General features: G+C 46.4%; 1 protein-coding gene across 1 annotated transcript in view; it reads right to left on the reverse strand.

Moving 5' to 3' along the window:
- Positions 1–4,582, reverse strand: part of Cse1l (chromosome segregation 1 like) — a 46,836-nt gene extending 42,254 nt beyond the window's left edge. The window contains exon 1 of the mRNA XM_050151084.1: positions 4,435–4,582. Within this exon, the coding sequence (XP_050007041.1) occupies positions 4,435–4,571 (137 nt within the window). The 5' untranslated portion in view covers positions 4,572–4,582. The remainder of the gene's footprint in view (positions 1–4,434) is intronic.
- Positions 4,583–11,817: the final 7,235 nt, after the last annotated feature.

Here is an 11,817-nt window from a genome sequence, read left to right on the forward strand (position 1 = left end):
GCTCTGCTGAATCGTTTACCAGCCCCTAGAAAAAAAGCAAAAGCAAAAAAACAGCCAGGCGATGGGAGGCAGAGGCAGATCTTAGTGAGTTTGAGGTCTAACTACCCAAGAGCAACTGCCAAAAAAACAAAACGACAGCCTACAGAATGGGAAAAGAACTTCACCAACCCCACATCAGACAGAGGGCTGATCTCCAAAATATTCAGAGAACTCAAGAAATTGGTCATCAAAAGAACAAATAATCCAATAAAAAAATGGAGTATAGACCTAAACAGAATTCACAACAGAGGAATGTAAAATGGCTGAAAGACACTTAAGGAAATGCTCAACATCCTTAACCATCAGAGAAATATAAATCAAAACAACTCTGAGATTCCATTTTATACCTGTAAGAATGGCCAAGAACAAAACACTGATGACAACTTATGCTGGAGAGGATGTGGGGCAAAGGGGAACACTTCTGCACTGCTGGTGGGAGTGCAAACTGGTACAGTCACTGTGGAAATCAGTATGGTGATTTCTCTGAAAATTAGGAAACAACCTTCCTCAAAACCCAGCAATACCACTTTCGGTTATATACACAAAGGATGCTCAATTGTGCCACAAGGACATGTGCTCAACTATGTTCATAGCAGCATTACTTGTCATAGCTAGAACCTGGAAACAACCTAAATGCCCCTCGACCGAAGAACAGATAAAGAAGATGTGGTACATTTTTACACGATGGAGTACTACACAGCAGGAAAAATGACATCTTGAAATTTGTAGGCAAATGCATGAATCTAGAAAACATCATATTGAGAGAGGTTACCCAGACCCAGAAAAACAAACATCATATGTACTCATTCATAAGAGGCTTTTAAACATAAAGCAAAGAAAAATCAGCCTACAAGTCACAATTATAGAGAACCTAGACAACAAAGAGGATCCTAAGAACGATATACAGGGATCTAATATACATGAGAAGTAGAAAAAGACAAGATCTTATGAGTAAACTGGAAGCGTGGGAATCATGGAAGAGGGCAGAAGGGGAGAGGGGAGGGAAGAAAGGGAGTAGAGAAAAATATATAGCTCAATAAAAACAATAAAAAGGTTTTGGTGTTGGGGAGATGGCTCAGCAGTTAAGAAGAGCACTGGCTGCTTGCTTTAGTATGCTTTCTATTTCTATTTCTCGAGCTTGGCGGGCCGTGGTGGCACTCACCTTTAGTCCCAGCACTCATGAGGCAGAGAGAGGTGAATTTCTTGAGTTCGAGGTCAGCCTGGTCTGCAAAGTTCTAGGACAGCCAGAACAAAACAGAGAAACTGGGTCTCAAAAAACAAGAAAATATCATGCTCAAAAAGCAACATGGGAAGAAAGAGTTTATTTTATCCCTATTGTAATATATCAGGCAGGGGAGTCAGGGCAGGAACTCAAGGCAGGAACCTGGAGGTAAGAAATGAAGCAAAGGGCACATGCTTCTAATCCCAACACTCGGGTGGATCTGTGTCTATAGAGCGAGTTTCAGGTCAGTCAGAACTATTACACAGAGAAACCCTGTCTCTAAAAACCGAAAACAAACAAAAAATAGTGAAACAGCAGAGGCCATGTAGGAGTGCTATTGATTGGTCTGCTCAGTTTGCTCTTATACATCCTGTCCAGAAGTGGCACCACCAATAGTAGGCTAGGCCCTCCTATATTAATCACTCATCAAAAACAATAATAATAATCCCAGAGACTTGCCTACCTGGCAACCTGATGGAGACAACCCATCAACTAAGGCTTCCTCTTACCCAATGACTCTTGCTTAGTCAAAGAACACAGTGCTTTAAGAGGAGGACCTTGACTTGTTCCTAGTGCCCACATTGCAACTCACAACTGCCTGCAACTCCAGTTCCAGGGAATTTTATGCCCTTTCTGGTATCCTCAGGCATAAGGCACACACACCCGTGGTGCATGAAGACAAATACTCATACCCACAAAATATATACACACCTTTTAAAAAAATCTTCAATGAGGAGCTGAAAGTCTAGCCTCTTCCTATAGGTCCTCAGTTATAAATGAAGGTTTTGGGAATAAATACTATATCCCAAGGCCATCTCACAGACACCCATAATAAAATGACCCAAAATGTTTGTCTTTTCCTCAGATATGTCTACTGCACTAAGAAAAGCCATTTCTGGTGAGAAGGGAAGAAACCCAATACGAAAACCCGTAATACACATTTAAGGGTATACCTACCCTTGCCTTAAAATTTTTACAAATTTATGTGTATATCTCTCTCTGCATGTTTCTGATTTTATGTATGTACACCTGAGCACAGATGCCCAAGGAAACCAGAGGCCATCAGGAGTTAGAAGTAGAGGCAATAGTAAGCCACCTGTGAGTTATTGGAAACCTACCTCAGGTCCTCTGCAAGGGCAATACATGCTTTGACTGCTAAGCCATTTCTCCTGTCCCCCAAAATTTCACCATATGCATTTATTGTGTGCCACATCATATGTGCAGAAATTGGAAGACAATGTGCAGAAGTCAGTTCTCTCCTTCCACCATGTGTACCCCAGGGAACAAACCCAGGTTGTCTAGCTAGGTATGGGCTACTTACCCTCAATCCATCTTGCCTACCCTATCCTTAGCTTTTTTAAAAGAACAGTTATTAGGTACACTTCAAGAGAACAACAGTACGTTGGACAGTAACTTGAGTACCTACTGCCTTTCTCTGCTTCTACTCACAGTAATCCACCACTCCATCAAATAAATCCACACTCCTTACACTACCTACAAAGTCCCACGAGATCACTCTTCTTCAAACAACTTACTGCATTTTCCTATAATATCCCAACATTCCCTTAGTTTCTGTCCTTGAAAATTTGCATGCTATTCCCTCTGCCTGAAATACGGTTCCCTCACTCTTCCCTAGATAGTCTCTGTTCAAATGCCACCTGTTCAGAGACTTCTGTCACTTGTCACTATCTGAAATAATCTAATTCGTGTTCTCTCCCCCAACTAGAAAATGAGGTCCCCAAAGAGAGAAACCGTGTCCATTTTTGCCCCTTCACTGTATCCCTAGGGATTAAGTAGAATGAAGCTATTAAACAAATAAAACAATAAATCAATTCCACAATTAGAGTACTGTTCGCTCACACACCCAATCCCGGGTGGAGAATGGTTTCCCAAATCCCAACTAGAAATCTAAGCAGCCCAGAGGAGGGAAAAATTCCTATGTGCACATGGAACGATGAAAAAGGGTTGAGTGTGGTAGCCTCCACTTGGAGAAAGATGAATCTGGGGTCAGCTTGGGCTATGTAAGACCCTTTATCTAAAACTTAAAAAAAAAAAAAGGCCTTCCATGTCTTCATGAAATAACAACAGGGGCATCCATCATGTGGCACGCGTACGTGGGACACAGCAACAAACAAGAAAGGTTATTCTCGAAGGGTTTACATCAGAGCAGACGAGGAACAAGCAGCAAGAGCTACCTATAAGGTCAGTGCTGCGGAGCAAAGCCATCTCGGTGCTGAGAGCCGAGAAGTGAGAACGGATGCCTAGGAGGGGAACCTGAAAGGCACGAAGGTAGCCTCCAGCCTCGCCCAGACCTAAGATCACGGAAGGCGGGGACGTCCGTAGCAGGACGGGGCCGAGAATCTTAAGAGCAGGCCAGCATGGCTACAACGCCGCTGGAGAGGCGGATGGGAGGCGGACGGCAGCTCAGGTGAGCCCTCTGGGAAGCACAGCCAGCCATCGGGGGAACCGTGAAGCCACATCACCCAAGGTGCAAGGGTTTGAGGTGCGGGTAAAAACGCCATCTCAGGAGAGATCGCTCAACCTCTGCGAGAGCACGGGACCCACCCCCAGCATCACATCATCAAAACACGAAAATTTCGTAGAGCGGCAACGACTGGCCGTGCATTACACGGCCAGGGAGACACACTAAGTGTGCAAGAGGCCAGATTTTCCAACTCGAAAGCCGGCGTGCCCCAGGAAGGGGGAACCCCATTTGACTGTACTAGGAGCACGAACGGCTCAGCCAGGCGAGACCCGAGGCCCAGGTCCACTGTAGTGGAGACCGAAGGCCCGCGAAGCCTCCTTCCAACCCAGGACCCGACCCACTCGGCCAACTCAGGCCTCGGCGCCCAACACCGTTCACGCTGCTGGGCCACGGCGCGCCGAGAACGGACGCGCGGGTGCGACCAATCAGCGGACGCCTACGGAGCGAAGGGCGGCGGCGCGGCCAACCAGCGCGGCGCTGGAGGGGAAGGGGCGGGAGCTGCGGAAGCTCGCGTGAGGCCGAGCCTCGGGCTGCCCTCGCTTCCCGGAGCGGTCAGGCTCGGCCCTGAGGCGGCGTGCGGGGAGGTGCCGGCGCGCGGCCTCCAGCAGAGGCCCGGACCCACTTCCCAGAGCTCGTCCCCCGCCCTCAGCAGCGCCTCTGCAGCCACCCTGCTCACTCAGTGCCTCACCTCGTGCGGACACCGAGACCAAGACGGGAATCCCAAGCGAGAGCTGCAGCCGACGCTACCCACTCCTGCCGCTGCTCCGCCTCACATTCAAACCCCGGCAAAATGGCGCGGCGGCAAAGGTGGCGGCCACAGCGCATGTGCGAGCGAGGCCGAGACACGGGGCGGGACCAGGGATAGTTTTGGTCCCACCCCTACTGGAAGGGCCAATCGGAACCCCGCTCTGGTCTGCAGTGACGTCGCAAGACACCGTCCCCTTTGACGCACGTTGCTGGTTTGGATTTCTGAGCTCAGACCATGGCGTGTTCTACTAACGGTTCTTAATGACTCTTAACTGTTGGATGGACTGTGCTCGTTCCCGTCAGAGAAGGGAGAGACCGTCCATCCTAAAACAAGCAGAATAACCGAATGAGTAAGAATTTCAAGCTAAAGGAGAGCCGCGCAATTAAGACATAAAACCAGCCTGGGCTGACTGTAGTAATCCCGCAGGAGGGAAGGCAGAAACAGGAAGATCCCTGGGGCTAGTTGGCCAGCCGACCTAGCTAATCGGTGAGCTCCTGTTTCCATAAGAGATCCTGCCTCAAAAACTAAAGTTGGGAGGAACTGAAGCAGACACACACACACACACACACACAACACGATTTTAGACAGAAGCTGGAGATGATAGCACGTGCTTGTTATCACTTGGCACGTAAGAGGCAGAGGCAGGAGAATCACCATATATTTGAGCCCAACGTAGTCTACATAGTGAATTTGAGGCCAGTCAGAGCTAGGGAGTGAGATCCTTTCTCAAAATATTTTTTTCAGGTGATGTAACCGGTAGCAGCTTGAAGATAACTGGGATGAGCAGGGGAGGCCCCTGGACAAGAGAAAACATTACCTTTTTAAAAGCCAGGAGATGGCGGTGTGATGTCGGCCTGACAAGCACTGGGCAGAATAGCTGTTGGAAGCCAGCCTGAGCTAGACTTCGGACTAGTGAAATGTAATAAGAAAAGATCAAGCCGGGCGGTGCCAGCACTCGGGAGGCAGAGGCAGGCGGATCTCTGTGAGCTGGCCTACAAGAACTAGTTCCAGGACAGGCTCCAAAGCCACAGTGAAACCCTGTCTCAAAAAACCAAAAAAAAAAAAAAAGAAAAGAAAAGAAAAGAAAAGATCAGGGCCAAATGCGGGGTGGGGGACACGGATTCAGCAGCCAGCTCAGCTTCCTTTCTCTGTTCCTCCCAGCTCCAAGCTTACCCCACTTCACAGCATTGATATTTGCTGCTACCACCTCTGCCTGGATCTCTTCTAGATCCAACAAAGCCTGGCACCCTTTGCATTTGGTTTCAGGACAATGACAGCTCCCCAGGGATGCTTTACCCCTCTGAAACTGCCCACTCCACCTTAACTTGAACTCGACAGCACACCATTTAGCCCTTAAAAGACTGCTCAACTTTACTTGAATCTCAGGGAACACTTATTTTTATAATGGATATTAATTGAGACCATTAATAACCCTAAGAAAGCATTATTTATATAAGGTTCCCATTAAACTGGGCATATTTTGTTTTGGTTTTGGATTTTCTAGACAGGCTTTCTCTGTAGAATGCTGGCTGTCCTGGAACTCACTCTGTAGACCAAGCTGATCTCAAACTCACAGAGATTCACCTGCCTTTGCCTCCTGAGTGCTGGGATTAAAGGTGTGCGCCACCACCACCCAGCTGGATGTTCTGTGTCTTATCTAACAGGCTTGATTTTATTATATCGTTCTTAGTTAAAATGTTTTTAAAGATTTGTTTCTTTATGTAGGGGGAAGGGTACATGGGTGCGTGGTGCATGTGTGAAGGTCAGAGTACAACTAGTGAGAGTCAGTTTTCTCCAGCTTGTAGATTTGAGGGTTGAACTCAGGTCCTCAGTCTTGGCAGCAAGCGCCTTTACCCTCAGAACCAGCCCTCATTATGCCTTCTGTCTGGCATTTATAGGCTTCTGCAATTTATTATCACCCACCAGCCCAAGAACTCTTATGAAAGTGCTCAACCAGGCGATGGTGGCACACGCCTTTAATCCCAGCACTAGGGAGGCAGAGGCAGGTGGATCTCTGTGAGTTCGAGACCAGCCTGGTCTACAGAGCTAGTTCCAGGACAGGCTCCAAAGCCACAGAGAAACCCTGTCTTGAAAAACAAAAACAAGAAAAAAAGAAGAAGAAGAAGAAGTGCTCAGGGCTTACTACTATTGTTTATAACTGTGACCCCAAAACCTAGCCGAACCTAGCTGTTCAATAAGGATGTGTTGAATATTTTTTTTAAAGATTTACTTCTTTTTATTTTCTGTGCACCATGCATACAGTGCCCGAGGAGGGCAGAAGTTCCCCTGGACCTGGAGGTTAAGGATACTTATGAGCCCCAACCATGTGGAAGCTGGGAACTGAACCTGGGTTCTCTGGAAGAGCAGTCAGTGCTTTTAACTGCTGAGCTCCCTCTCTGGCCCCACGTGTTGGATAGTCACACAGGAATAGGTGAAATGTCATGTACAAATATGGCACATTTACTGTTGCGGCATTGATACAGATGGCTGTCGCTGGAGCTGGAACTTGATGACTCATTCCTGCTAGCAAGCACTCTGCCACTGAACTACACCATCAGCCCATAAGCAATTATCTTAATCATACTAACCTACTTCTCCCAAACAACTATTTTCTTCTAGTCATGGGAAGTAGAAAGCTAATGAGTTGCTGTCTTTCATCTTTGAGAGCCAGTCCTAAGGCCTGGAGCTATAAGTCAGTGACAGAGCATTCCCCGGATTTTGTTAGAAGCATGAGTTCAAGGTTCTGAAGTGGAAATGTCTCAACAAGGCAACTTTTTACTTTGATTTAGAGTCTAGACCAGTGATTCTCAGCCTTCCTTATGCTGTGAGCCCCACACATAAAACTATTCTCTTTACTACTTCATAACTGTGATTTTGCTACTGTTATAAATTGTAAGGTAAATATCTGTGGGTTTTGATGGTCTCAGGCAACCCTGTGAAAGGGTCATTCGAGCACCAGGTTGAGAACCGCTGCTCTAGGCTATGGATTCTAGAGTGTGTTGCTCACAGAAGAGCAAGCAAGGGGTAGCGGGCAGTAAGTGTGCTACATTTTCTTTCTTTTCCTTTTTTTGGCGGGGGGGGGGGCGGTTTCCCTGTGTAGTTTTGGTGACTGTCCTGGAACTAGCTCTTATAGACCAGGCTGGCCTCAAGCTCACAGAGAGCCGCCTGCCTCTGCCTCCCAAATGCTGGGATTAGAGGCTTGCACCACAGCCGCCCGGCATGTGCTACGTTTTTAATTCTGTGCAAGTGGTAACTGTGTCTTTTCCTCATTGGCTGGGGTCTGACCACACATTCTCTCTCCACTGGCTAGTTTCAAAAGGAACTGAAGAGTCAGGCAAGGTGGCACACACCTTTAATCCAAGTTGAAGTCAGTTTAGTCCGCTGAGAGAGTTCCAGAACGGCCAGGGCTAAACAGAGAAACCCTGTCTCAAAAAACAAACAAACAAACAAAAAACAAATCAAACAACAACAAAACAAAATGGAATGAAGGAAACAGTAAATAAAGAAGAGGTAGAGATTTGAATTTTTTGTCATAAAGACAAATGTTACAGTGTATGATAAAAAAAAAGATGCTTAAGATTTCTTACAGGTTTCTTATAATTTGATGCTCAATCCCAATATCATGCACACCACACATCCAAATACACACACATACATACCACATATACATATGTACACCATACACATGCACCACACATACCCTGAATGCAGGCTGATGTTCTGCATCTAGCATCAGTCAATAACTGCAGCTTTGGTAGGTAGCTCTCAAGCTGAGCCAAGATGATCAGGTCTGTGTAAGGATAAGCGCCCCCCCCCCCACACACACCATGTATGTCTCTGTAGCAACAGAAGAACCCTGCAATGGATGCCTCGAAAGGCTGATCTGCATGCTGAAGCTTCACAAACACCAATACCTATGTTTAGTGTTGGCTAAAACTGCTAACGATTGTTACACAGGGAAACCCTGTTTTGAAAAACCAAACGATTATGTTGAAAGCAAAGACAGTAACTGAGCAGAATTTCCAAGTATTCATTCATACTGTTACCTTTATTTCCAAATACTATCAAAGCAATCTGAAGTATGGAAAATCACCCTGCAAAGATGCATTTCCATGAGAAAAATCATCTTTTTATCTGGATTCAGAAGGGCATGGGTATATCTGCTTATGCTTGTAGGGAACAATCCTTCTTTTGGCCGCATCACACATTTAAAGCCCAACTACGATGAAAGAGTGGCCATCGCTAAAATCAAGAAGCATCCACTGGGGTTTTGTTTGTTTTAAATAGAGGCAGAGGACTAGGGAGAGAGCTCAGCAGTTAAGAGTTGTCGCTGCTTTTGAAGATGAGTTCAGATCCCAGCACCACTCAGTGCCTGTAACTCCAGTTCCATGGGTCCAACGCCCTCTCCTGTCTCCACAGGCACTACACTCCTGTATACACAAATACATTCAGGCAAAACGCCCATTCGCATCGCATCAAACAAAAATAAATTTTTTAAAAAATATTTGTTTATTTATTATGTATACAATGTTCTGTCTGTGTGTATGCCCGCAGGCCAGAAGAGGGCACCAGACCTCATTACAGATGGTTGTGAGCCACCATGTGTTTGCTGGGAATTGAACTCAGGACCTTTGGAAGAGCAGGCAATGCTCCTAACCACTGAGCCATCTCAGCCCAAGAATAAATTTTTTAACAACAAAGAGGGGCCTTTAGTTCTTACTGAGTACAGTCAATGTGGCAGAAACACCCCCACTGTCCAGCTCAGGATGTGAGCTGGATAGAAAAAAATGATGTGACGTCTGTATTCTCTGCTTCTACTTAGGTTGGTTTTTGTTTTGATTTTGAGACAGTGACTCACTCCGTAGCCCAAGCCGGCCTTTAACTTGCTGTAGGTCTCCTATCTCAGGCTCCTAACTGCTGGAATTGCAGGTCTCGGCCACCATGCGTGGCTTATTTTGGGCTTTTGAGGTCAGTTCTTATGATTGGCCTATGTAGACTGACCTTGAACACCTGATCCTCCTGCTCCATCTACCAAGTGCTGGGGCTACCGGAGGCATGAGTGCTGTGTGATAATGCTCTTGCACACTCTAAAGATTTGTCACTTGTATTAGTTTAATAAAATGCTGATTTGCTAGTAGCCAGGCAGGAAGTTCAGGTTGGGGCAACCAGACTAAGAATTCTGGGAAGAGGAAAGGCAGAGTCAGTCACTAGCTAGACGCAGAGGAAACAAGATGAGAATGCCTTAGTGAGAAAAGGTACCAAGTCACGTGGCTAAACACAGATAAGAATTATGGGTTATTAATAAACCTGAGTTAATAGGTCAAACAGTATATAATTAATATAAGCCTCTGTGTGTTTATTTGGGAGTGAATGACTGTGCGAGCAGGCAGGACAGAAACTTCCATTCACACCTAAGCTTGACTTTTCTGTTCCCTCATTTAAAAAATAAAAAACTGGGGCTTCTTACATGGCTCTGTGGCTCATGGCACTTGCCACCAAGCCTGACAACCAGAGTCTAATCCCCAGGATCCACATGGTTAAACAAAAATATAAAACAAAAGCAAAAGTTTTTTTTGAAGTAAGTTTTTTTGAGGGGTTTATTATATTACTATTATTATTATTTTTTTTTGAGACAGGGTTTCTCTGTAGCTTTGGAGCCTCTCCTGGACCTCACTCTGTAGATTAGGCTGTCTTGAACTTAGAGTGCTGGGATTAAAGGCACGTGCCACCACCACTGCCCAGCCTTGAAGTAAGTTTACAGCTGCTGCAGCTGTAGTTCATTTGCTCGTCTAGCATACACTAACCCTTGAGTTTCATTCCCAGTGCTCCATAAACCAGGTCTGGGGTGTGTTCCTGTAGTTCCAGCATTGAAAAGACAGAGGTAGAGGGACTGATATGAGTTCAAGGCCAGCCCGAGTTATAGACTAAGACCCTGTCACAACCAGCCAACCAAATAAATAAAATAGCTGAGATTGCAAGTATGCACCACCAGGCTGAATTATTCTTGTTTTTTTGTAGTGTTAGAGATTAAACACAAGATTCAATGCGTGCTAAACATGTACTCTACTGCTGAGCTACACATACCACCTCAGGCCCACACCTAGTTTTCATAAAACCTTTCCCAACACCATCACTGCCAAATCCTCATTCTCACAGGTGGTGCTTCCTGAGACCAGCGCCCTCCTTGGAAGGCTTCATTCCAGCCCTGTTCCACCTTTTCCCTCCTCACAGCTAGTCTGTCCACAGGCAAAGGTTAGCTCATCCAGACAGTGGTCCTTTGAGGTCTCCCTGAAGTCATACGGATCTGTGGAGACAGACCTCTTGTTCAGCCACTTCTAGGGGGTGTGTGCTAGGAGGGACAGACACATACACACATTAATAAAGAGGGTCTCTCACACACTCACACACACAGCTTTGCAGTGCTGACTGAAGGTTGAGGAAATGATGCCAGTCATGGGCCAGTCCTCCCATGCTGCCATGTGTCGGTGTGCAGCCTGGTGGAGCCTGAGAATTCTACTTTTGAAGCTGTTGTTATAGTTCACTGGTAAAGCCAGCACGCATGAAATCTTGGAATTTGATCCCCAGAACTGAATAAAGACCAGTGCAGTGCACCCCTCATAATGACAACATTATGGGTATGTGGGGGCAGGAGAATCAGACGTTCAAGGTCATCCTTTGCTACATAGCAAGTTCAAAGGCTAATTTGGGATTTAAAACATCCTCCCCATAAATAAATAAACAAGTAAATAAATACTGAAAAAGATTGGGGACATAGCTCAGCGACAGCACCTGTCTTGCCTGACCTCTGGAGCTCACCCCTCACCATCATACACTCAAAGGGGTTATCAGTATTATCATCGTCTCCCTTCAACATTCAAGGACCATCATGGAGGAGACCGCAGAAGGAATTTAAGAGCTAGGAAAGGGGGCGTGTTGCGGAATGCTTGTCTCCTGGGCACGGTGTGGCTGTCGCTCTCTGGAGCTCACCACGGCTGTGCAAGAAGCATGAGGATGATACACTGATGATCAGACCACCCTAACAATGGACTCCAAGAAATTAGAATCCTCCAGGGGATCTCATGCTAGGAAAGGAGAAGGCATAAAGCCTGGGCAAGCCGGAGGGGCCCCACCACACACTTGACAGACTACCCTGCCAGTGAGCAGAACCGAGACAGTGATGGGTCAGAGACTGGTGAGACCACGCCTCAGCCAGGACTGCTGTTGTGCAGATTTCTTGCCCTCTGCTTTCATTTTTATTTCATTAATGTGTGGGTGTGTGGAGCGCCAAGTGTGGAGACCAGAGGAACCTCTGTGGATGATCTC

This window comes from Alexandromys fortis, unplaced genomic scaffold (assembly GCF_014885135.2).
Source record: "Alexandromys fortis isolate MF-2015 unplaced genomic scaffold, M_Fortis_MF-2015_v1.1 scaffold_27, whole genome shotgun sequence".
NCBI lineage: Eukaryota > Metazoa > Chordata > Mammalia > Rodentia > Cricetidae > Alexandromys > Alexandromys fortis.